Source organism: Astyanax mexicanus, chromosome 4 (genome assembly GCF_023375975.1).
Source record: "Astyanax mexicanus isolate ESR-SI-001 chromosome 4, AstMex3_surface, whole genome shotgun sequence".
Lineage (NCBI taxonomy): Eukaryota > Metazoa > Chordata > Actinopteri > Characiformes > Acestrorhamphidae > Astyanax > Astyanax mexicanus.
In genome coordinates, this window is record NC_064411.1 from 10,651,660 (window position 1) to 10,678,367 (window position 26,708).

Genomic DNA, 26,708 nt, shown 5'->3' on the forward strand with positions numbered 1-26,708 from the left:
GAAGCTCATTGAGAGAATGATGCCAAGAGTGTGCAAAGAAGTAATCAGAGCAAAGGGTGGCTATTTTTAAGAAACTAGAATATAATACAGTAAGTTAAATATTCAAACCCGGTTCAGATCAGTTAGAATTAGATTTTTTTTCTTTAGTTTGTTCATAAATTTTAAACTTATTTAATTGTCATTTACTTTTATGTAACCTTTAAATAAATAATGACAGTGAGCTCAGGCTGTTTAATGCAGTCATGGAAAACAGAATCATCATGAAAAACTCATGAAAACGTTATAAAATGTGGGTCAGAGCATGCGCAGTGCAGGGAGGAGCACTTTTGGATGGGTGGCAGAAAACAGAAAACTGGGTGTTTTACAGCTGTGTGGGAGAAACTTCAGACTCATGAATATTCAAACATTCAAACAGCGCCTATTCGCCGTGAGAGAGTGAGGGGGCGGGGCTTAAAGGAAGAGAGGTGTGACTATGCAGTGAAGAGGAAGTGAAAGTAAGTTCAGTTTCCTCCATTAGAAGAGGACAGAAGTCTGGATTCACTCGGTAAGTTCAGAACTGAAGAGAATGTAGAACAGAACCGTGTAGCTTAAAGTCAGAACCGGTTCTTTCCTGCTTAATGTGGGCTTTGATCTGTTGGGGAGATAAAAACAAGAGCTGCTATAAAGGCGTGTTTATATGCAGTAGCGCTGTTCAACCAGCAGGGGAGCAACGGAGCTCAAGATCACGTGAAGTGTGTTTTTAATCCTGCTGTTTTATATTATACTTAAATAATCTCTCAATTCTGATTCAGTAACATAATAATAATATTATTAATAATAATAGAACAGTGTGTATATTTATAATGTTGTGTAATGCAGTAATATTACTAATAATTAAATTATAATCATTAACCCTTGTGTGGTGTTCATATTTTTGTTACTCGTTTACTTTGTTACTTGTATTTAATTCAGCAAAATTAAGCAATTTTACATTAGAATGCTTTACACATGCTTGCTTCACCTAAATTGCAAGCAATATAAACAGCTTACATGGTTAATATTTGCCCTTTACCTTTCTTATGTTACATTTCTTTTAAAAAGTGCTACTCTTTTTTTATTAGTTTTTTAATAAAATGTAAAAGAAAATAAATTAAACTCAAGATATGAGTAGAACATTTGTTTAGTTTCAAATTTACAAATGAAGCAATGTTTATTAGCCCTTGGCCAAACATACTGTATTTAATATAAATGTGTGTGTGTGGGGGGGGGGGGGGGGGGTGTACAGTGTGTGTTTATCGAAAATTTGTTTTGATATATGTTTTTCACAAAAAATGAGCCAATACCAATGAGTTTGAGTTAGAAAAAATATTTTTTTTGTATCATTTGATGAAAAATGAAAACGGGTTCCGCAGACCCGAACACCACACAAGGGTTAAAACAACAGTAAATGTCTCTGTAATCTGTAGAATAATGTGTAATGAGGGTAAATCACACTGTTATGTATCGTTCTCTGTTTGTTTTGTTTTGTTAGTTTATCAGGTTTTGTGTAATGCAGTTCTGATGATAATGTCATTATTGTAAGAATAAAGGTTTTATTGTAACGGCTGATCTGTTCTCAGGGGTCGGTGTCGGCAGTGTTCAGCTGTGTGTGAATGAAGAAGAGTAAATGATGGATCTTCAGAACTCCAGCAGTGGAGGAGGACCTCCTGTCCTAAAGTGAGTAAATTAAGTGATGGGTTTAATATGTAAAGTAGTTTTGTATTGTAATGGTTTCAGCTCTAATCCTGGAGCTGTGATCTGCATATTTTACATTTTAAAATATTGAGAACAGAGTTTCTCCTGGACCAGAGTCAGAACCCTGTGCTGTATTTAAACACTTATTATTATTTTTTTATTCTTATAGTAGAATGTGTTTCTAATCTGTATTTAAAGTAAAGATCTGCCTTTAGTATCTAATAGTTAATATTAATACTTATTATTCCATATTGTAGTGTAGAGTGTAAATATGTTCAATTCTGGTACAGTAACAGTATTAGGTGGTTTCTGTAGTGATTTTTTGTTGTTGCTATGGTGGTTGCTATGGTATAGGGGTGGTTGCTGAGCTGTTTGCAGCTGGCGAGGTTCAATAACCAGAACAGAGCTGCTCTGGTTCAGGATGGTGGTAAGAGGATCTGGTCCAGATCGGATTAGTCTGTAGTGAAAGTGAACTCTGAACCAGATCCATTGTGAGGATCTGTCTCGGATTTTACCACACGCTGTCTGGGTTTACATTAACATTAGAAATGAGGAAATCCTGATGTGCTGCATTTATATAGATCAGATGGAAGTGATTGGGTTTGATATTAAAGCTGTGGAATGTGCTTCTCACAGAAAGACTTGTTCTATTCTGTTCTGATCTGTATCTCTGTTAGAGTTCAGTATAAAAATATACCTTTTAGTTTATAATACAGTATAATTGTGTAATTGTGTAGCTCTTACCAATACATGTTATTAACTAATCACAGATCTATAAAATACATATAGTAAATATGATCTAATCAGGTGATGACATTGTTACGTCACATTACTCCACACTTTACTCTCGTCATGGATCATCATGAAGATCTGTTTACAGGGAGAAGAGAGCAGCATCTCCAGCCCCCAGTGGAGTGTCTATGAAGAGTGACGGGTCCATGATGAATCCTCCAGAGTTCAGCAGTGGAGGAGGAAGCTCTGGGTCTCGGTACATCACTGCACTAAACTACTGTTCTGTTCTGAGAGTGAAGCTCTTCAGTTCCTGATCTTTATTAAAGATGTGCTGTGTGTTGGAGTTTCACTGTGTAAATGCTGGAGTTTCACTGTGTTTAATGTTAACAGAACTGAAACCCAGAGAGGAGCTTCTCCAGAACCCAGCTGTGTTTCTATGAAGAGTGACGCGTCCATCGAACATCGTCCTGATTTCAGCAGTGAAAATATGACCTCTGACCCACAGTGAGTGAAACATCACTTACATCATTTACTGATTTTTACTATAATTTATCCTTTTAAAGCATAACACACACACACACACACACACACAAGATTTTCTGTATGTAATGAATCAATCAATATCTAAATAATTTTCTTAATTTTGTCAGATAAAAAAAACAGTATTTTGCCTTATTCAAAAACATGTTTAGAAAAGTATTATATTGTAATAAACTGCAATTATTAAATGATCGTAAGATTTGCTTATTAAATGTATTAATGAAAACAAACAATATATTTAATATTTAAACATTAAACTCACACGTTCAAATATTGAACAGTGCACCATGTGACCTACCACATATTCTTGAATAAAATCATCAGTGTTAGATTGGCAAAACTAAATTATATTTATATAAGTTATATCAATCAAATTAAAACTTTAATTGTATTAATCACAACAATATTCTGTGAAGGGACAACAATCATTGTGCAGTGTGTTGTGTCTGGCCGACTAGATTATTTGTTGTTTTATTGCTAATGTCAGTATAAATGAGAATAATTTAATGTGCTGAGTAACTGATTATAACTGAGAGCTTTAATGGAGGAAATAAACTCTAGAGTAGCTCCATATTCCACCTTTAACAGAATGGAAAGAGGAAACATGCCTTCAGCTGTGTGTGTGTGTGTGTGAGTGCAAAAGAGATATTTGGAGGAAAATGAAGCACAATGAAAATAAATAAATGAAAATCTGATATTGATTTTGAACTGTGCTCCAACAGAATTGTTTTAAAAAGTAAACTCATTAAACAGGCCTGGACAAAAATGATGGTACCTCTGAAAATAATGTGACTAAAGGCACATGTTAAATCAAGGTGTCATCCCAGGAACTACGAGCCTTCACAACAATCTCTCCATCTCTTTCGAGAACTCACTGGTCACTCCATCGGCAGAAGCACGAAGCCTTGGTGTAGTAATGGATGACCAGTTATCATTCTCGAGCCATATTGCAAATCTGACTCGGTCATGCAGATTTCTCCTGTACAACATCCGAAGAATTCGACCGTTTCTGTCTCAGGAAGCCACTCAGGCAGTCTCTTGTCTTCCACTGAGAGCCACCAAACCACTACAATTAATTCAGAACACGGCAGCACAACTCGTCTTCAATCTTCCGAAGTTCAGTCATGTGACTCCTTTGCTGCGTTCCCTCAACTGGCTTCCTGTTGCCGCCCGCATCCGAATCAAAACCCTGACGCTGGCCTACAAGGCAAAAAACGGACCAGCACCTTCATACCTGATGGTCAAAGCCAGATCTGCACCCAGAGCTCTTAGAGCTTCCAGTACGGCTCGGCTTGAACCTCCATCACTCAAAACACACAGAAAACAGACATCCAGACTCTTCTCTGTGCTGCACCAAGGTGGTGGAATGAACTTTCACTGGATGTCAGAACAGCAGAGTCACTTGCCGTCTTCAAACGTCGACTGAAGACACATCTTTTTAAAGAGCTCCTAAACTAAAAAAAAAAAAAAAAGGTTCCTAGGGTTCTTAACATGATTAAGTTCTACGTATCTCTTGATTCTAGTCTACAAACTAGCTTTGGATATCTTAAGTAACTTTGAAGCACTGTTGTAAGTCGCTCTGGATAAGGGCGTCTGCTAAATAAATGTTTTTCTGTAATCGCTCTGCTAATGTATCTAAAATATTATTGATGTTAAACTAAAGCTTATATAAGCACTGAATCGTTTCTCTGAAATTCTGGAAAACCTTTTAGATGTTTTCTTTCTAATTACATTCACATTGCTGCTGAGCTACTGAGCTACAGCTACTGATTGCTCACCTGAATGTTTGAGTATAAATACCCTTTAGTTTCAGCTATTAGTTGCTGAGTATTGAATCTAGGTTCCCTAGCTCTTCTACGACACGTTTCTCTTTGTTATTCTGCCTTATCGTTTATTGACCCCTTTCTGTTTTACTGTTTACCCCTTTTGCCTTGCTCAGTTTATTGTTTGTTGCTTTCTGTTGCTTGTTATTAGACCACCCTTCTGCTTATTCCACTTCTGTCTATTTCTCTGTGTACCGACCCTGCTTTCTCCTCTCTACTGGTATGTTGTTTGTTTATGCTGGCTTTATGTTCCTGACCCTGCCTGCTTTAGACTATCCTTATCTGCTTGTCCCCTTTGTTAATAAACTGATTAAACTGTTTGACTCATATCAGTGTGTGTCTCTCTTGGTTCTGGTATTCCAGAACATTTATTTAAATTTTATTTTAATTACAGATTAATCTTTTCTTTGTATATGTTATTTGCTGCTATTCTGTATTTTATTATTAATCTCACCATATTTTATTGAAACACGTTTTTAGATCAGCTGATTTAATAATGTGGATTACAGTGTGGCTTTTCTGTTCATCCACAGTGAGAAGAAAAAAAACTTTTCCAGAAAAGAACTGGACCACATATTCAAGGTTAGTACTCAACCATATACATGATGGGAATTATTTATTTTACATATAAATTTAACTTTACTTTAAAGTTTTGATAATACCTTTTACACATCAGAGCATCCATAACTCCTTTTGTCCTCAGATCAGTGTCATCATCTCTCTCTCTGTACTGTAACAGCTTTACTGATTCTCTGATGTTTGTTCTTAATCAGGAGCTGCAGGAGAAGTTCATCTCTCTAGTGAAGAACGAGCTGAACACATTCAAGAAGCTCCTGAGTCCAGATTACCCAGCATGCTCTGAGGGAGAGGTGGATGATGATCAGAAGGGGGGGGGTGCTGAAGGTCACACTGCACATCCTGAGGAACATGAATCAGACAGACCTCGCCAACACACTAGAGAGCAGTAAGAGTTCTGGGTCATGAGAATGGGGACCAACTTAAAGGGCTAATTTATTTCCTCAGAGGAGTTCTGCTTTTCAAATTAGAATAATAAGCAGTAGTTAACTGGATTTTGTAATTATAAGATATTGTGTCACAGCACAATACAACAATTATCTACTGTATCAAAGTCGTACTACACAGGGGTCTTTCATGAAGCTCACAGCTAATTACATTTATTATCTTCCTTTGCAATCAGAATTGGCCCCAGCATGCCAACGAAAGCTCATATCCAATCTGAGGGATAAATATCAGCGAATTAGTGAAGGAATCTCAGGCCATGTAAAGTCAGCACTTCTGAATGAAATCTACACAGAGCTCTACATCACAGAGGGAGGGGTTGGAGATGTCAATCAGGAACATGAGGTGAAACATATTGAAGCTGCATCCAGGAAAAAAACAACACAGGAAAAACCTATCAAATGCAACGACATCTTTAAACCATTACCAGAACAGAAACAACCCATCAGAACTGTACTGACTAAAGGAGTTGCTGGAATTGGAAAAACAGTCTCTGTGCAGAAGTTCATTCTGGACTGGTCTGAAGGAAAAGTAAATCAGGACATTCTCTTCATATTTCCACTTCCTTTTAGAGAGCTGAATCTGATGAAGGAGAAGAAGCTCAGTCTGATGAATCTTCTTCAGAGCTTTTTCCCAGAAACACAAGATTTAAAACCAAGACATTATAAGAGCTACAAGATCATGTTAGTTTTTGATGGTCTGGATGAGTGTCGACTGCCTCTGAATTTCCAGAACAATGAGAACTTGGTGAATATAGAAGATCAAACCTCAGTGGATGTTCTGCTGACGAACCTCATCAAGGGGAATCTGCTTCCCTCTGCTCTCCTCTGGATCACCTCTCGACCAGCAGCGGTCAGTCAGATCCCTCCTGAGTGTTTTGATCAGGTAACAGAAGTGCGGGGTTTCAGTGACCCTCAGAAACAGGAGTACTTCAGTAAGAGGATCAGGGATCAGGACCTGGCCAACAAAGTCTTCACACACATCAGGTCTTCAAGAAGCCTCTACATCATGTGCCACATACCGGTCTTCTGCTGGATTACAACCACTGTTCTAGAGAGAATGCTGAGTGAAGCTGAGAGTGGAGAAATTCCCAAAACCCTGACGCAGATGTTCACACACTTCCTGATCTTTCAGATCAAACACAAGAGCCAGAAGTACAGTGGGAAAAGTGACATTGATCCTCAGCAGACTAGAACAAGTATCCTGGCTCTGGGGAAACTGGCATTCCAGCAGCTGGAGAAAGGAAACCTGATCTTCTATGAGGAAGATCTAAGAGAGAGTGGCATCGATATTAGAGAAGTGTCTGTGTACTCAGGAGTGTGTACCCAGATCTTCAGGGAGGAACATGAGCTGCACCTGGGGAAGGTCTTCAGCTTTGTACATCTGAGCGTTCAGGAGTTTCTTGCTGCTTTATATGCATTTCTCAACAGAAAAATTCCAAAAGAACAATCCACTGAACAACAAACCAGTAAACTCTTCAAGTTTTTCAGCAAGTCAACAATGACTGACTTCCTCAGCAGTGCCATAGATGGAGCCTTACAGAGTGAGAGTGGACACCTGGACCTGTTCCTTCGTTTCCTCCTGGGTCTCTCACTGGAGTCTAATCAGAATCTGTTACGAGTGTTGCTGACCCCAACAGAGAGGATCTCTCACAGCAATAAAACAGTCCAATACATCAAGGAGAGGATTGAGGAAAACTTATCTCCAGAGAAATCCATCAATCTGTTTCACTGTCTGAATGAACTGAATGATCATTCTCTGGTGCAGGAAGTGCAGAAATACCTGAGTGGAGGTGGTGAGCGTCGTCTTCAACAGGCCAGCCTCTCTCCTGCTCAGTGGTCAGCTCTGGTGTTTGTGTTGGTGAACTCAGAAGAAGAGCTGGAGGAGTTTAACCTCAGTAAATATCATCAATCAGAAGAGTGTCTTCTGAGGCTGCTGCCAGTAGTTAAAATATCCAGAAGAGCTGTGTGAGTATTTTTATTTAGGCCTTCACACAGTTTTTAATCAACTGCTGATGTGTAGAATTCAATCACTGGTGGATTCACATTATTCACATTGTCACATATAAGCATGTATTATCCTTTGTGTTTAATAATAGTTAAACCATAATTTTAATGTTAACAGTACATGAAGTTTCTGTCATAGACTGATTAAATACAATCTTTAAAAAAAAGGTTTTGGGGAAGTTATATGTTTTTGTTAAAATAAATGCACATCTCTTGCAGATCCACTCTAAAGTAGCACTGGGTGATTTGACTAAAAAAATCATATCTCAGTATGCTTTGGATACAACATGACAATTTCATATAGAACATACATTTTAAGTGTCTGTATTTATTTCTAATATGTATATATGTGCGAGAAGGTGTAATGTTTTTCCAGAGTTCAACTTGGAAAATAGAATAAATTCACACACTTCAAAAAGCCTTGCTCATTCTCTATTTTGATAAATGTTTTCTTTTCTATTTTAACTCCTTATAACCTGTCCCAGGTGAACTGTATGTCCATGCTGATCACAAGCTCTTTAGACAGACAATACATTTCACAGTTTAATTCTATTTTCTATTCTTTGTCAATCCATTCAAGTATTCTTCTTTGGGTTTATTTTAAAATCATTAGTTTATTCTTTATTTTTAGACTAGCTTCATGTGACCTTGGAGTAAAGACATGTGAAAATCTGGAATCAGTTTTAAACCTGGAAAACTCCTTCCTGAAAGAGCTGGACCTCAGTAACAATGACCTGCAGGATTCAGGAGTGGAGCTGCTCTCTGCTGGACTGAAGAGTTCACAATGTAAACTGCAGATTCTCAGGTCAGTGTTTCTGTGGTTTTTCATTTGAAATTATTTGGGCTGTCAGCGTAAATCATTAACATTTTAGCTGTTAAGTTGGAATCAGTAACGTGTTACTATTTTTTAACCCAAGTTTTATTTCGACACCAAGTTTAAATGATTTAATGCGGTGTCCAGCTGTAACAATCCGGTTCAGACTTACAGCTCAGACCTGGATAGAGAGCTTTGTTGCTCTCTCTCCATCTCTCTGTTTGTTTTTGTCTCTCCATTTGTTTGTCTCTCTCTCTCCGTTTGTGCCAAAAGTTTTACACAAAAAAATAAAACAAAATGTTAATCAAAAGCAAAAATTGTATGTTGCAAATTCAAAAGAGAAAAAATATATAGCAAATATTTTAAATATACTTGGTTACTTTATTTCAGTTTGGATTTTGCCAGTCTTTGCTTTTATGTTTGTGTTTTTTGTGATTTTTTTTGTGGATTTTTTAGCATTTTTCTGTTAAAGAATTTTGCTTTAAGAATCTCTCCTTTGCTTCTGCTTTAGTTTTTTTGCGGACAGCTTCCAGTGCACAGCAGCAGCAACAGATATTTTTAGAATTTAATTTCATACAAACGTTCTGTTCAATGTTATATTATGTTATATTATTCACTCCATATTATGTTATAGTTTCACTCCATTAAAAAGCTCACATTAGCGTGATGTGCTAAATATTCATGCATAAAGTACGTAACTAGCTAACTCACTAGCTCAATGACTAGGTAACTCGGTAACTCACTAATTCACTGATTAGGTAATTAGCTCACTAGCTTACTGAGTAGATAACTATCTAACTCACTATCTCTCTGGCTAGGTAACTCACTATCTCACTGAGTAGGTAACTAGCTAACTCACTAGCTCTCTGGCTAGGTAACTCACTAGTTCACTGAATAGGTAACTATCTAATTCACTAGCTCACTGACTATGTTACTATCATTCTTTGTGCATGAATATTTAGCACATCTCGCTAATGTGAGCTTTTTAATGGAGTGAAACAGAGAATAATATAACATTAAACAGAACGTTTGTATAAAGTTTAATTGTAAAATTATTTACTGCTGCTGCTGTGCACTGAAAGCCGTTCGCTCTCTGTGTTTGGAAGGACGCTTTAAAACTGGCGGGGTGGGCCTGGTCAGTTTCAGACGAGGGTTCAGGGAACCCGTCAGTCCAAAACCAGCTGACCAATGGAGATTCAAGGGGAACGCCTTCTTCTTAGCCCCGCCCAACTGTGAAAATTGTGCCAAAACTCAGAAGCAAAAAACTAAAGCAAAAGCAAAGGAGAGATTCCAGAAGCAAAAGTCTTTACCAGAAAAATAAAAAAAAATCCACAGAAAATTCACAAAAACACAAAAATAAAAGCAAAGACTGGCAAAATCCAAACTGAAATAATGTTTAAATAACTGTTAAGCATAATAAAGTAACCAAGTATATTTAAACATATATATTTGCTATATATTTTTCTCTTTTGACTTTGTAACATACAATTTTTGATTTTGATTCCACCCCTTTCTTGGGAGGACAATTAAGACTTTATTTGTATTAATACAAATTTCTGATAACTGAGGTCACTGTGCAGAGGTAGGACATAACGATGTGTGTATATATACAAAATAAACCAAATAAATAAGAGAAGATAGAGAGAGAAAAAAAAACACAAAAGAAGAAGTTGTGCCCTTGAAAGAAAAATAAATAATATAGTATGGCTTCCTTTATTTTTCCATTTATCCATCCCTAACATAATAACACACAGAATAGCAAAAAATAAAAATAAAAATGGCTAAAGGTCTTAAATGTTAAATGTGTTATGTGACTGTGTGCATGTGTAGGAACATTCATGTAGTGTTGATCTATAGATGATGTGGTTATAGATATATAATGGATGTGTGTAGGTTATCTGTTAAAGACTGATGGAGTCACTGATGTAGGAAGTTGTTTAATGCTGACCAGGTTTTTATGTGTTCATGAGTTCTGTTTTTGAGAGATGCAGATATTTTTTCCATTTCTATGTGTTCTGTGAGTGAGTTTTCCCATTGACTGATGGTGATTTTTTTCTTGATTTCCAGTTTGTGAGAATTATTTTTTTGGCGATAGTTAGCACCACCAAAAGTGCTCTGCTTTCCTCCTGGTTTAGATTTGTGGTTCATGTGTCACCAAGCAGGCAGAGTGATGGGGATGGAGAGATTGGCTGTTTAAATAGTGGAGTTAGCCGAGTTATAACAAGCTGCCAGAAGTGTTTGATTGGTGGGCAGTACCATAGAGCATATATGTATTTGTCTGGAGTGTTTAGTGAGCAGTGTATGCAGATTTCTGAATCTACCATTTTATGTAACTTTTGCTTAGTGTAGTGTACCCTGTGAATTACTTTATACTGTACTGAGGTTAGTATTGTTAGTCATGGTGAATGTGTTTTCCATACACATTTGTTCTCCAGAATTCAGCATTGGGTGTAATTAAGATATCTTCTTCCCATTTTTATTGGGATAGTTTGGTCTAATTTGAATAAAAGCCTATATATTTTGATAGAATTTTGTCTAAGAAAGAGATATTAAAGAATTCTGAAATTGGTGGGCTGAGTTCTAGTATTGCATAATCTTTTATTTTTGAGTTTAACATAGATCCAAGTTGGGGTTTTCCAAAAACTGGTTCCTCTCAATGCTATATTTCTGGGTTAGATGTGAGAAAGTAGCCGAGTTATTGTTGTGTAGAATGTAGTGTAAATGTGTAATTCCTAATTCCTGTAAAACCTTTTTCTTTCCATTTTTGTAGTTTTGGGTTTTATTTGGTGGCGGGGAAGTTGGGGTTGTGCCATATGGGTGAGTAAATAGTGGGTGCAAGTCGAGTGTTTGTGTTCTTGTGAATTTTCCACCAAGCTGTCAGAGTCGATGATATCATTGGGTTTTTGAAACAAGGGTGGCGATTGATTGTTGTGCTAATAAATGGTAAGTCTGAGATTTGTATTTCATTAATTGATGTTTGTTCTACTTCTCTCCGTATTTCATCAGTTTGATTTGGTTTTATCCATTTAATAATGTACTTTAATTGTTTGCAGAGAGGTATTGTTGGAAATTTGGAGCTTCTAGGCCTCCCTGAGTTCTTTGTTTTTGTAATGTGGTCAATTTGATTCTGGGTGGTTTATTTTTCCAGTAGAATTTAGAGATGATTGCGTCTAAGGTTTTAAACCAGGTAGGTGGAGGTTGGATGGGAATCATTGAGAAGAGGTAGTTTAATTTAGGTAATATTGTCATTGTGATTGTGGATATTGGTAGGATAGTGGTAGGTTCATCCAGCGTTGGATATCATTGTTGATGGTTGTGAGTAGTGGTCTAAAGTTAAGTGTGTGCAGCTCAGACAGCTGGGTGGAAACTTTAATGCCCAGATATGTGATGTGTTCAGTGCACATAGGGATAGGGAGTGACTGAACTGGTGTGTCTGATAAGTTCATGTTAAATGGTAGAAAGGTGGATTTAGACCAGTTAATGGAATAATCTGAGATTTTAGAGAATGTTTTAATTATTTGTGTAGTCTGAGAAATTGAGGAGAGTGGGTTCTGTAGAAATAGTAGAATATCATCTGCATAAAGGCTGATGTGATTTTTTTGTTCGGTAGTGTGGGTATGGATACCTTTGATATTTGGGCATTGTCGTATAGCTGCTGCTAATGGTTCTATGAAAATAGAGAACAGTAGAGGAGAGAGTGGGCTAGGGGTGTGCGATATTGGAAAAAAAAAATCGATATTGATATTTTATGTAATTATGCCAATAGCGATATTAAACGATATTTTGCATTATTTATTTTGAGTAAATCTTTTTATTGTCTGTTTTGCATTGACATTGAACATTGGGGAGCGTAATACAGCATATTAAGTAGCATTGTTCTGGTTCACAGAATATAACACACAAACCGTTCACAAAGTAAATAAAATAATGTAAAGTAAAAAAAGTAAAAAAAAGTAAAAAAAGTAAAAAAAAGTAAAGTAAAAAAAAAAAGTAAAGTAAAAAAAAAAATAAATAAATAAATAAATAAAAATAACTAAATGAAAAAAATAAATAAATTGTTGGACAAGGTTGTTTTATTTAGGTGACAGAATAAAATAATTAGGGGGAGAGGGGGGGAAGAGGGAGAAGAAAAAAAAAAACATTCCTCGAACACACAACATAAAGACATGTGTAAATTCTTAGTATGATTTTGATTAAGGAGAATGTTCCAAGCTTTGAGTACAGGGAGAAACATTTTACCATTATTCTGGAATTGCAGCAAGTGAAAGATTATCCATGAAAGTGAAAAAGGGCTGCCATGATTTTTTTAAATTTTGAAAGAGAACCATTCGGAGTGCATCGAATTCGTTCCAGTGTGCTATACCGAAGGACATCCCTAATCCATTCAGAATACATAGGTGGAACCGAAAGTTTCCACTTCAATAAAATTAACCGTCTTGCCAACAAAGTCACAAAGGCTACAAAATCAGAGTGATGTTTTGACATTAACAAGGCAGATGGAAGGACACCAAATATTGCTGTAACGGGGTTAGGGTCCAGCTGTATCTCAAAAACCTCAGATAATGTTGAGAAGATTTCAGTCCAAAACTTGAACAATGATGGGCATAGCCAGAACATGTGTATTAGGGAGGCAGTGTCCCGATGGCAGCGATCACATAATGGGTCTGTATCTGGATAAATTTTGTTAAGTCTGGCTTTAGTCCAATACACTCGGTGAAAGAGTTTACATTGAATCATTCCATGCTTAGCACAGAAGGAGGATGAATGAATTCTGTATAATATTTGTTGCCACTCATCCTCAGTTAAGAGTACATCTAGATCCTTCTCCCATTGCTCTTTAAGATTTCTTAAACATGTAGCTTGAATCGAACTAATTAAGTTATAAAGTTGAGAAAACATTTTTTGAAATATTGGCAGTGGTTTTAGAAACGTGTCGAGTGCCGTGGGTTCAGGGGCTGAGGGAAACTGGGAAATTACAGAACTGGCAAAACTACGTACTTGAAGGTAACGGAAAAAGTTATTTTTATGGATTGAGAACTTTTCTACTAAATACTGAAAAGATATTGTTAAACCCTTTATCAAGAGTAGATGGAAGGAAGAGATGGTTTGAGATAAGTGGGCAAGACAGGGAGAAATTTTGAAAATTAAAATGCCTTCTAAACTGTTTCCAAATTTTCACAGATGATTTAACAACTGTGTTTTTAATAGTGGTGGGAGCATTATGGTCTAAAGGGGTATATAAAATAGCATATAAAGAAAAAGGATGACAAGAGGCAGCTTCCAAATGTAGCCATTCTGGGGGAGAATGAAATGAATTGTACCTAATCCAGAACTGCAATGCACGTAAATTGGCTGCCCAATAATAGAATTGTAGAATTGTGCCATACCGCCTAATGATTTTGTTTGTTGCAATAATGATTTACGTAATCGAGGGGGCCTTTTGTTCCAAATGAATTCCAAAATTAGGGTATCTAATTTTCGAAAAAATAATTTAGGAATAAAAATAGGTAGGGTCTGAAAGAGATATGATAATTTAGGTAGGGTATTCATTTTGATAGTGTTAATTCTTGCGGCTAAAGATAATGGTAATAAGGACCAGCGGGCTAAATCCTTTTTAATGGAGGTTATTAGGGGACAGAAATTACATTTAAAGAGATTCTCAAATTTATCTGTGATAGAAACTCCAAGATACTTAAATTTATCATGTACTACTTTAAAAGGCAGGGTATGTAGTGAGTATTTGGTGGCAGCTGCATTGAGGGGGAATAATTCACTTTTGGACAGATTTAATTTGTATCCCGAAATAGAACTAAAAGGAATCAAGGATTGAAAGTATAGTGGGTATTGAAGTGGGTAAATTGGAGACATAAATAAGCAAATCATCTGTTGATCTTTGGAGCGGGAAGTAAACAGAATTAAGATTATTGGTCCTAACTGAGGCTTTTGGAGCGGAGTAAAGAAGTCTAATCCAGGATATGAAATTCTGTGGAAAGTTACATTTTTCCAGTGTGTAAAAAAGATAACCCCACTCCACCCGATCAAAAGCCTTTTCTGCATCCATTGATAAAATAACTTCAGGGCCATCTTGTGTTGGGGGAGAATAGATTACATTTAATGCGCGTCGGATATTAGAAAATGCATGTCTATCTTTAATAAAACCAGTCTGATCTGGGGAAATAATGCTAGGTAGCCATGACTCCATACGGGTTGCTAGCAGTTTAGCAAGCACTTTATAGTCCACATTGAGTAGTGAGATTGAGGGCGGTATGATCCGCATTGTAGGGCATCTTTACCTTTTTTTAATATTAAAAATATTGAGGTCTGTGTAAGAGTTTGCGGTAGACTAGCGTTATCGAATGAGTCTTGGAACATATCAAGTAGTAGGGGAGCTAATTTGTTAATAAATTATAAAATTACAAAATTCCACCTTATACCCATCAATACCTGGGCATTTTCCATTCTGCATGCTCTGCACTACCCTTATGATTTCCTCCTCTGTCATGGGTTCATCCATTTCCATAGTTTGGTCTGCGCTCAGAGTTGGTAGTTTAAATTTACTGAAAAAAATGTCCAATGCCAAATTATCACAAGGGTGTTCTGATGTATACAATGAAACATAAAACTGTCTAAACTGGTCATTTATAAGTCTAGGATCTGATGTAATATCGGTAGGAGTTTGAATTTGATTTATTTGTCTAGCTACAGCGTGCTGCCTTAGTTGGTGCGCTAACAGTTTACCTGAACGATCCCCATGTTCATAATGAGTGGCCCTAGATTTGAGCAATAATTCCTCCACATAATTTGTACATAGAAGATCAAAGTCTGTCTGGAGACTGAGCCATTTTTTATATATCTGTGGGTCAGGAGAATTAGCCAGCATGCCATCTAAGTCTGAGATCTGTTGAGTGAGCTCCGATATTTTTCTTCTTCTTATGTAATTTTCATACTTTGTAAATGCAATAAACGGTTGTTAAAACGCCATGGTGATTTTGGAGAAAAATCCTGAGGAACAGATAAAGTCAACATAAGAGGGGCATGGTCAGAAAGAACTATGGCATTGTACATACAATCCTGAACCTGTGACAAAAGCCTATTATCTACTAAAAAATAATCTATCGGAGTAAATGTTTGGTGGACATTTGAATAAAAAGAATACTGTTTAGTCTGAGGGTTGAGATATCGCCAAACATCCGTTAAACCAAAATCATTCATGAATGTTTTAATGGTTTGGGCATACTTGGATAATGTATTCGTCTTGGTGGAGGACCTGTCCATCTTCAGATCTAACCAGCAATTAAAATCTCCCCCTACCACCACGTGTCTTGTTGACAAGTCCGGTATGTTGGCAAAAACTTCACCAAAGAAATGTTCATTATCCCAGTTAGGGCCATAGATATTAACTAAAGTGACATGTGTATTATAAATTCTCCCAGTGACCACAACATACCTCCCACACGAATCTGCTATATCAGAAGCTCTGAATGGTACTGCTTTATGTACAAGAATAGCTACACCTCTAGCTTTAGCATTAAATGTACTGTGAAATATTTGACCTACCCAGCCTTTACGGAGTTTATTATGATCCAATTTCTTTAGATGCGTTTCCTGCAGGAAAACAATTTGAGCTCCAAGATGCTGCAAATGATGTAGTATTTTGCTACGTTTAATTGGTTGGTTAAGACCCTTAACATTCCAGCTAATGAACTTGATATCACGTTCTCCCTGTTGTCTTACATTATCAATCACTGCCATACTGTAAAGTGCAGATATTGATCATTGTATATTGACAATCGAGAGTGCCGAGGATTTTAAAAAACAAAAAATATATATTTAAAACCAAAACGAGAAAAACAGAGAGAAACAAATAACTAAAAAAACGTGTTTGAGAGGCTTGTATAAGAACTCCTAAGAACCTAAACTGCATGCGGCAAGAATCTTGCTCCCCACCCTCTATCCCCCCTCCCCACTGCTGAAGTATCTCCCCAAACGAGATACGCGAAAAAAACCCCTCCCCTTCCTTAACTGCGATAAGATGCAAAGGATGGCCGTACCAACTAAACATTCCCTCACCCCTATTCCGTTAGGGCAGTGGGTCATGACACATGATAAGCATATTTTTTCCAACAATGAAAAAGAAAATAGCATGAATGCCGTAACCTTATAACAAGCAGAAAGGTTCACCTTTATCTGGGCTAAGATTAGTATAACCAAATTACAGGTTACAGGGCTGTACTTAACCCCGCAGAATAATAAGTTACCTGTACATGTCCATATCAAGTCCACAAGGTGATAACCTGCTGCGATGTGCGTCTTTATGTTCTAAAAAAAAGTTCAGTCTTTCCCACCTGCGGCCGGTGCTAGTGACTTTAAATCCTTCTGTATGAACTCCTGCGCTGCCAGCGGGTCCTCGAATTTACGAACTCGTCCATCTGGGAGAGTGATCCTTAGTTCCGCTGGGAAATAAAGCCCGAACTTGAGCCCTGTGTAATCCCGGAGCTGGCGCTTAACTTTGCTGAACTCGGCTCCTTTTTTTGGCCACGGAGCTGGTGAAATCAGGAAAGATGGACAGTCTCTTACCCTGGTATTGTAAGGTTGAGACTTCTCTTGCACGTCGTAGAATCAGCTCACGGGTCTGGTAGAGATGAACTCTAATCACAAATGGTCGCGGGGGTTCGTCGCTTTTGGGTTTGGCGCGGAGAGATCTGTGTGCCCGGTCTAACATGGGTTTCTCCTCCAGATGAAGCATCTCTTGCAACATCTCACCAACAAATTCAGTTGGACAAGGTCCTTCTGCTCCCTCCATAACACCAAATAAACGGAGATCATTCCGCCTCTGCCGCCCTTCTAAGTACTCACATTCTGTTGTTAGTGCCTTGACTTCTGCCTGGAGCGAGAGCAGAGACGACTCCATCTTGGTTATAGCGTCACTGTGAGAGGAGGGTGTCTGCATAAGTTCGGTCAAAACTTCGTTATGGCCATCGATCCTCTTGGTCAGTGAGTCAATGGAAGAACGAAGCTCCGCGGTTAGCCCGTCAATCTTACCACATATTTCTTGACTCATCGTACTTATTGCTTTCTGGAAGGACTCGTAGCTCAGAATGCCCTCCGGTCCGGCACTCTCAGATTGCGGTGAAGCTGAAGAGTCGACCGCCGTGGTCTTGCCGCGGCCTGTACGAGATGACTCCGACTTGGGACGATTAGCCGCCATAGTAGACCGCGCCGCACACACGGTATGATGTTAAAGTGTCCAAAAGTTCACAGAGACCAAACTTTGGTGTATAAATATGAAAAAAAGGTGCACAAAAAAGTGAAATTAGCCCACTGCCCCACGGAGCTGATCAGTTAGTGGCCCTAGTGGCCACCGTCCATATTTTGCATTATTTATAAATGTGTTTGTAAAAGCTTGTACTAGCTTGAACTAAAATTATATTTAAAAAATGCTTACACATCATATTAATGTAAACAATTTAAGACAATTTATTTACCTGACACAAATAACAAAAAACATTTAAATTAACAGTGTAAATATCAGTGCAAATATGTGTAAGGCATGTGGCACACCTGATTTTCTTTGAAAAAATGTACACAAAGATAAACAACAAATCAACAAAAGCTTTTTCAACACACTTTAAAATGAACGTCCATTGTAAATAACTGAAATATAGAACGTAGCTATTAAAATCGTAACAAACTTCAAAGTGTTTGCTGTTTGGTAATTTCTGCAGCATACAAATAAAATGATAAATAATATGCTTTGCACATTCATAAAAAATAAACAACTGTGACATTTTCTTGCATTTGTAAACCAATAACACATTTGTCAACAATATGTGTTGCAAACAACGTCCACAGTTTGCAGACAAAAAAGGAAATGGTCTTTGAAAAAAGCAGCCTTTTTCAGCATCAGTTGTGACATTAAATGAACTTCTTAGGATTTACCTTAAGTTGTGTGACAAAATCACCAGCCTGTCCACAGCGTCTGGCTTCAGGGCAGCACGGTTACAAGTTACAAAGTTTCCTCCAGTGCTGAAAACCCTCTCAGAAGGACTGCTTGAGGCAGGGATGCACAGGTACTTTTTTGCAAGTTTACTCAGTCTGGGGAAGTTTTACTTCTTGCATTTTCCACCAGTCAAGTGGATTTACATCACTGTCCACTTCAGGTATCATCAAGTAGCTCTTCATTTCCTTTTCAATCATGGTGTCCAGAGACTCACCTTCTTTGGATTCCTTTGTTTTCTTGAAATAACTGCCTAAAGACTTTTTTGTCTTTTTCGCTGGCACTCCTGTGTCATCATCTGCTCCAGCTTCTTTAGCTGGTGCCTGAGCTGAAGCTGTTGAGGGACCTGCAGTATGGCTGTCTTCTGCTGTTTCCATAGCCAAAAGTTCTGCTGTAGCTGTTGTCGCAATGGCTTTGATTTTGTCATCATCATTGAAGCGATTTTTGAACCGGGGGTCAAGTGTTGAAGCCAGACTCAAAGGTTCATCCACACAGTCCTCTGTGTACTTTGTGTTCAGGTACTCGAGGATGGTTTGTTTGATTTTTTTTGGTTAGGTCTGTGTCATCAGATTTCACCACCAGGACTTCAGTGTTAAACAAGGCAAGGACAGGTTTAAGGTAAGAAATTGTTACAAGTTTCTCACCTGAAAGAGCATCTGTGAACTCTAGAAGAGGCCCAAGTGCTTTGCTGACTGCCTCAAGCACCTCAACATCCTGCCATGTAGGGACAAGGTGCCTTTGTTTTTTGTCTCCAGCCATCACATGACGAATGGCCTTTTCTTGTTCAAGGAATCTTTCTATCATGCGCTGTCTTGAGCCCCATCTTGTTGGTGACTTTGTGATGAGTTTATGCTCCGAAAGCTTCAGCTGCTCTTGTGCATCGGCAAGTGCTTTCTTCTTTTTCCAGCTATTGGAAAAGGCTCCAACCACCTTCTTGCAAATCCCAATGGCTCTGTCTATTCTAGGATCCCACATGCTCCTTTCTAAAAAATGAAATATATACAGAAAAAAAATTACTGTACTAAATTCAAAATATGCAAGTATAACATTGAAACCTATTACATATTACCTTATATTTTGAATATGTGTAATATTTAAAATATTTTCATTTGCATACAAAAACAACTTTGCTTCATGTTTATGTACCTTCTGAATCTTTTCATGTTTAGTCACACTACTGTGTCAGGCCCGTCCAGCCAAGCCAAGCACTCTATGCCCAAATAAGGACATTCCCCTAATTAGAGCAGGCACACACACACACTCTGAGAAGCACTCCATGCCCAAATAAGGACTTCCTCTAATCAGGGCACGCACGCAGCCATCCAGCCCTGATTTAGAGATCAGATTCACCTGGGCAGAGTTGCTTAAAAGCACGCTGTTTCTCTCTGCTGTCACCGAGTATTGGTCGCTCACATGGTCTGTGTTTCCTTGTGGTTCCAGCCTGTTTGCATCACTACAAAGCTTTCTTATTCCCAAGCCTGTTTCGCCCTAGTTCCTGGTGTTTCCCTGGACTCCTCCCTGCTTAAGTATCCCTGTTTAATTTATTGTGTTTCTTTGCCCAGTTTACTTTTTAGTCTAGCTGTTTTCCTAAGCTCTGCTTAGCAGTTTTCTGTCATTTTTTTAGTCTAGTGCTCCCATTGTTTTTCCCCATTCCCCATACTACTTCCTGGTTATATTGTTTTGGCAGTTTCACTTATTCCTTGTTTCTTTAGTCCCTGTTTCTTTTGGCCCAGTCCAGTTTGCTTTGACAGTTTTTATATTTGTTTCCTATTTTGCCCAACTTTAGTGTGTTGCTCTATTCAACTTTATTATTGTAGTTTTGTTGTTTATTTTTAATTAAATTCTACTGCTTCGTTTTTACATCCCAGCAGTGTCTCTTATTTCCTTTTTGCCTGTTAAGTCAGGCATGACATACTGTAGTAAATCATATATTACTTGTAAGTATAACTTTGGTTGCATTGTGTTAGTTACTCACCAATACCAATATGAAGTCTGTGTCCAAAGCAAGGAAGCCACTTCCATTTGTTTATCCGTAGTGCACTGACAACATTAGCCCCACTATCTGTTGTTCTTGCAGCGACCAAGACGCCAGTGCATCTTTCAGACCTTGGGCAATAAACTCGCCTGTGTGATCTTCTGGAAAGTATGATGTTTGCAAACAGTAGCTTTTCAGTTGCCAAGATTCGTCAATGAAATGCGCGGCCACAGAGGTATGGCTCTGATGTTCTGCTTGACCATAAAATCTGCCGTGGTTGCAAAATGTGCAACGTCTTTTAGCTTATGCTCCAGAGTTTGGCGACATGATTCATACAGCTTATGCAGAGCAGTGTGTAGTGGATTAACCAGAGGATTTCTTCATGGCTTGGACACCCACACACACTACCCCCATCTTATGGTCTAAAAGGAATGTTCTAACTTTACAATCACCCCAGAAGAACACTCTAAAAAAACCTTGGAGTAATCTTTTTCAAACAACCTTAAATTTCAAAATGACATTTACTGACTATTTCTTCACTCAGCCTCGCTCGAGAGCCCTAAATGCGAGTTTAGGGTAAAATTCTGTTTACATTCCTCCAAGTCATAAACCTCGGAGTTAATGTAAATGTAACCCAGGTTTAGAACACGTAGAGTCAATGCAATTCATTAATTATAATTTGTTTAAAATAAATAAATAAATTACATTATAGACATAATAATGAGACTAAATAAAACTAAATAAATAGGTTAGAACATAAATCTAATTAATTTGAAGCATCTAATACGTAAAAGATTATTTAATTTGGGAAAATAAACATAACAGGAATTATTATTAATGATCCTTAACAATAATAATTAAAAAAATAATTAAAACTATTATTAAAAGTCAGTGGCGATTCCAGGAACGCCCACTGCGCAAAAATCTAGCCAATAAAGGTAAATTAGAAGTTCACTGCGCAAAAATCTAGCCAATAAAGGTAAATTAGAAGTTCACTGCGCAAAAATCTAGCCAATGATAAGTGTAAGTCTAGCTAGCTATGGTAGCCAATCAGCAGCCAAGTGGGAGTGGCCACGGGTTCCCGCACGGCCAGAAGCTCAGTCGGACGTCGGGGTGAAGATAGGAAGGATCGCGGTGCGGCAATCGCGCTAAAATTGAGCAAAAACGCTAAAAAATTAAGCACTTTAAGTGTGAGTACTCTTCACTAGAAGCTGCTTGCAGCCAGTATTAAAGCTTGGTTAGCTTAATAAGAGTTTGTAAAGCTAATTAAAACCGTCAGAGTAGAGGATTAAGGTGAACTGCTGAGTCAGTTGGATTTCATGTGCACAAGATCGCGTTTCATGCCGGGTTGCCAGATTGGTGAAACTTAAACATTCACGATTGGATTTGGTGAGTGAAATGAATTTAATATCAGTATTTTGGTTACATTTACTTGATTAACTAAACCTTTAGTAGTGATTTTAATGGGCTGAGCATAGTATGAGCTAAGCTAACTCATTTTAACTGAGTTTACTGCTTTAATATCCAGCCATAAGCTGGCTAATGCAGTGTGATACTGAACTGCACTGAATTTAAAGCTACTGTGTGAATGTGTGTAAATCTAAATGTGCTGAATATAGTTGTAAAATGAAGACAAGCTGTGCTTAGACTCTGAATGTACTATGTATATTTTTTTGTAAAGTAAGGAAAATTGTGATTTGGACACTGAAGGTACTGTTTTGTATAAACAGGCCAGGTTTCTATGGGATGAGACTGACTGCTAAGGACATTCTGCCCAGTCACATGTATACCTGTTGCCTGGGAAAACAAGATGGCGAGCCACAGCCCATGAGGACAACTTAACTGAGCTTGAGTATTTTTTTATTTTTTCCCCCAGGACTATATTTTTTTTTTTTTTGAGAGGGTAACTCTTTAAAGTACTGAAGGACAGAGTTCTGATAGACGGTTGAACATTTCTCTAACGAAAAAAAGGACAGCTTTTCTCAATTTTTTCCATTTTTTTTAATCTGAAAAAAAAACAACACTCATAAGGGGAAATTATTTGAAGCACACCAAGTAACGGTTATTGTAACTGGAATTCTTCTGTTCATTTCCAAGGTTAAGAGTTTGCACTACCTGTTTAATTGTTTTGGGTTGGAATTTTGTTAATATTGTGAGGATTCTGTGTTAAAAGGATACTACTCTGGTATTTAGTATTTCAAATGGTCACTAAGGTAAAATTCTAAACCTACAACTAAACTATATATAAGGTTTAATACAACTTACCAAATAATATATAGGAGCTAAACTACCTCATATACTAAAATTAAACCCTTAAATAATGATACTATTTATATATATATATATACTTACCTAAAGCTTCTGAAATAAAACAATACTTACCTAGATACTTACCTCCAACACTAAACCAAAATCCTAAAACCTTTTAAATGATAATACTTACCTTAATACTCACCTATATCCTAAAAGTTGTGACCATACTTACCTGAGGACTGAGTAACACCTGAAATAAGAAATAACAAACATTAGCACTGAGTGATAAGTGACACTTAATATAAAAAGAGAGTTCTAAGGTACTTACCTGTTTAAGTTCCTACTGGATGTTTATTTTATTTCTTTCTTTCTGAGCCTTTCACTTGAACCATTATTTTTTTTCTGATTTATTTATTTTTTATATATGGTGAAGTAAATACTAATTTTGTCAATACAATCACTACCTTTACCATACACACGGTCTTGTGTCTCTCCTTTCAACTGCTCCTAGAGCGAACCTAACTGGTCCAAAGTTCTTTTAGTTCTGTACAAGTAGTTTTTTAAATTTTCTGTGAGTACAGATTGGGTTCTTGTAATCAAGCTATTAGCATAGTGTAGCTTCCTTACAGGAAGCTAGGGGTTACATAAACATTTGGAACATTTGCAACACCATCACTAGGACGGGACTGCGGACTTAAGAGAGTGTCAAAACTTAATTAATGCCTTGGAAATTGTTAATTCACCAAATGTTGTACCAATTTAGGGGTTTGTGCCTAGTTATTTCTGCAATCACTTAGAAATAAGATTAATGAAATTAAGAGAAATGTTCTAAGCTTGGGATTCCATTTTCAACATTGCAGGCTCAAATTCTGTGGGGTGCAGGAAGAACTCCTTCCCCCACCGTCGTAAATTCAGACAGGCAAGGACCAGCCGCTTATCTAAACACAGCAGAGGGGGGAGAAATTTCTCACTAAGAAGATTTTGCTGAAAATACATATAAATTGACTATATAAAAAGGTGTTTTATAGAATGTTTACTAAATAATGGTATATGTGTCTGGATGTGTCCTGATTTAAATTTTCCTACACATTCAAGTCTGAATCAACAAGGTTTAACTAGCATTTGATAATTTAGCTTTATTTGGTTATCAGTGGTTTAACCATGTATTTTCTTTTAAGTGATTTAATTGGGTTTAAATAATATCATGACTCTTGATCTCTTTCTGACAGAGTACCATCCATCATTGTATTTCTAAGATTATCTTGAGTATTACAAAACTGTTTGTGGGCAATATATATATATTACATTTATTGTGATTCAATTGTAAGATTGTGTTTCCTGAATTTATCATCACAAACTGATATGCTGAAAAATGTATTTTGATCCACTGTTTAGTTGAGTTTTCTTTTGGTTGGGTCTATTAGAAAAATAGACCACTAGCTGATGCATGCTGACCATGTGAGCGAGGGGGGGTTTATGGCCCTTTGTGAATCCCCACCAAAGTTTGAAATTGCTCCTAGACCAATCAAAACACAGACATTTGGGCCACAGGGCCAATCATAGCTCAGGGGCCAAACAGGCCACAGAGACTAATAGTTAAACTGGGCAGACACAGTTCAGTTTCCAGTTTAGAGTTTCCAGTTCGGAGTTCAGTTCGGAGGAGTTGGAGGAGAAGCAGTTAGAGAAGGAGTGGGAGAAGGAGTTGGAGAAGATGAGTTGAGGAAAACAGTTAGAGGAGAGAGGTTAGGGAGCCCAGAGATGGAGAAAGGATAGACTGTTAGTTTAGTCATCTTAAGTTAGTTTTCTTAGACTAGTGCATTTAATCTTCAAGTATATTAATATTAGCTATCCTAGTTAAAATATCTAAGGTTATTTTACAATCTACGAAGCCAAGCATTATTCCATCTAAGTTTAGCTAAAGTACAGCTGAAAAGGAGATCCGCCAGATCCAACCCAGAAACCTGCGGTCCGGAGGCCACCAGCAAGCCAGCTGAGAGTGGGGATTTACCCTGTGGGTTCTAATGGGGCTCCGTGCTGACACAGGAAGTCAAACCACCCTTCAGACAGGCTCACGTGATCCTTTTTCGGGGTGAAGCATCAGACGACCAACCCAGGCGGACGTCACCAAGGCCCACTTCAACAACTCAGAGTAAGGCAGAGCTGGGTTTAATCTTTCGGCAGATGGTGTCTGTTGGTCATGGTTTGGTCGGGTCTTTAATAGAGCGTCTTTAGTATAGATGACTCATTTTGAGTTGCTTGGTTGGAAATAAGAACTGGTTTCGTAGACTTAAAATGCCTTAGACCCTTATTTAGAAATATTCACTTAATAGTTCTATTAATCTTTATTCCTTTCATATCAGCATTATAACGTGTTTGTTCTTTTATTTCTCATTTATTATTCTACACTATGATTTGATATATAATGGCTACATTATGACTTTTTAATGAATTATTTACTCATATCTGTGTGATTTAATAAATACTTTTATTTTACAAAACCTGTCATTTCAGTGTGTTTTTCTGGATAACTTGGTTATGAAAATTTCTGTCACCTGTAGAAACCACACCCTGAGATGTCTTGTGTTATTAATTAATTTGATTAATTAATTAATTAATTAATTAATCTAATTAAATTAATTTAATAACTGGCGCCCAATTAAAAAATATTTCAACATCTCAATTAGCACCAGGTATTAAACCACTGAGCCGCTACAAGTGTGACTGAAATATTTTCGACCAGGCAGTTTATATCTTGGGTCCAGAGTGTTTAATAGTTGTTTGAAGCCATCTCTCTCAACAACTTGAATGGGAATCATGTCTTTAGCGATGTAATTTGTGACTGCATTTGTTTTCTCTTGCCATCTGCTGCCTTTTTTGTCGTAGGGCATTTTTCTGGTGAGTGACTGGTGAGTAGGCTGGGCAGCAGGCTCCTGAAGCTTTTCATACTCCTCATACTCTTTGCGATGAGGGTGATATTAAATTTCTGATATATTAGCTATAATAGAATTGCTGGTTAAAAAATAGTCAATGTGAGAATATGAGTGGTAGGCTGGAGAATAGAAAGAAAATTATTTAGTGTTTGGGTTTTTGAGGCGCCAACCATCCCTGAGCCCTAAGTCTGTCATGTATTGTTTAATGATATCTGTTGAATGCCAGTAACGTGTATTGTGTGCCATAGTTAATTTGTCTATACATGGGTCAATGATTGAAGTCACCTCCAATTATAATTGTGGAATCTGATATATTGTTTATATGCTTGAAAAACTCATGAAAGAAGGATGGGTTATAAATGTTGGGGCCATTCAAACTTGCTATTGTTAAGGGTGTGTTGCTGATGTTGATGTTAATTATGATGTATCTACCTGTGTCTGATATAGTGGTGTTATGTGTGAAGGGGATTTTTTTGTTTATTAGTATTGATACTCCTCTTTGTTTGGAGTTATAGTAGGCTGAGAATATATGGGTGAATTGTGGTGATCTGAGCTTATGATGATTTGTTTCTGATAGATGTGTTTGTTGTAGTAAACAAATGTCTGCCTTTAGTGAAGTGAGATGGTTTAGTACCTTGGCTTGCTTAATCTGTGTCCCAATACCACAAATGTTCTAGTTTATGAATTTAAGTGCAGACATGTTGTGATGTACGGATTAATAATGTTTATCAGTGATATGATATGAGTGTGCAGATGTTTGAGGATGGTGTGTGTGTGGAATGGAGTGTAAACAAAAATGCATTTTTCGAATCTGGGATATATAGTAGTAATAAAATAGAGGTTGGTGCAAAGAGATAGTACAGAAAGGAGTGATTAAATGTAAACAAAGTAGAAGAGACATAACA

At 37.4% G+C, this 26,708-nt stretch overlaps 3 protein-coding genes across 5 annotated transcripts in view; all 3 read left to right on the forward strand.

The window, feature by feature from the left end:
• LOC125801199 (zinc finger protein 271-like) overlaps nt 1–26,708 on the forward strand; it is an 883,173-nt gene that overhangs the window by 753,646 nt on the left and 102,819 nt on the right. Inside the window, exon 1 of one of the 3 annotated variants that reach the window (XM_049477535.1) lies at nt 1,599–1,695. The exons of the other annotated variants lie outside the window; for them this stretch is intronic. The gene's annotated coding sequence lies outside the window, so the exon portion shown is untranslated. Of the gene's footprint in view, nt 1–1,598; nt 1,696–26,708 lie in introns of those variants that run through there. 3 annotated transcript variants of the gene reach the window in all.
• Nucleotides 1–26,708, forward strand: part of LOC111190863 (zinc finger protein ZFP2-like) — a 671,215-nt gene that overhangs the window by 225,912 nt on the left and 418,595 nt on the right. The gene's annotated exons all lie outside the window — the stretch shown is intronic.
• LOC125801116 (NLR family CARD domain-containing protein 3-like) overlaps nt 5,589–26,708 on the forward strand; it is a 57,745-nt gene continuing 36,625 nt past the window's right edge. The window contains exons 1-3 of the mRNA XM_049477207.1: nt 5,589–5,772; nt 6,007–7,795; nt 8,466–8,639. Of these exons, the coding sequence (XP_049333164.1) occupies nt 5,682–5,772; nt 6,007–7,795; nt 8,466–8,639 (2,054 nt within the window). The 5' untranslated portion in view covers nt 5,589–5,681. The remainder of the gene's footprint in view (nt 5,773–6,006; nt 7,796–8,465; nt 8,640–26,708) is intronic.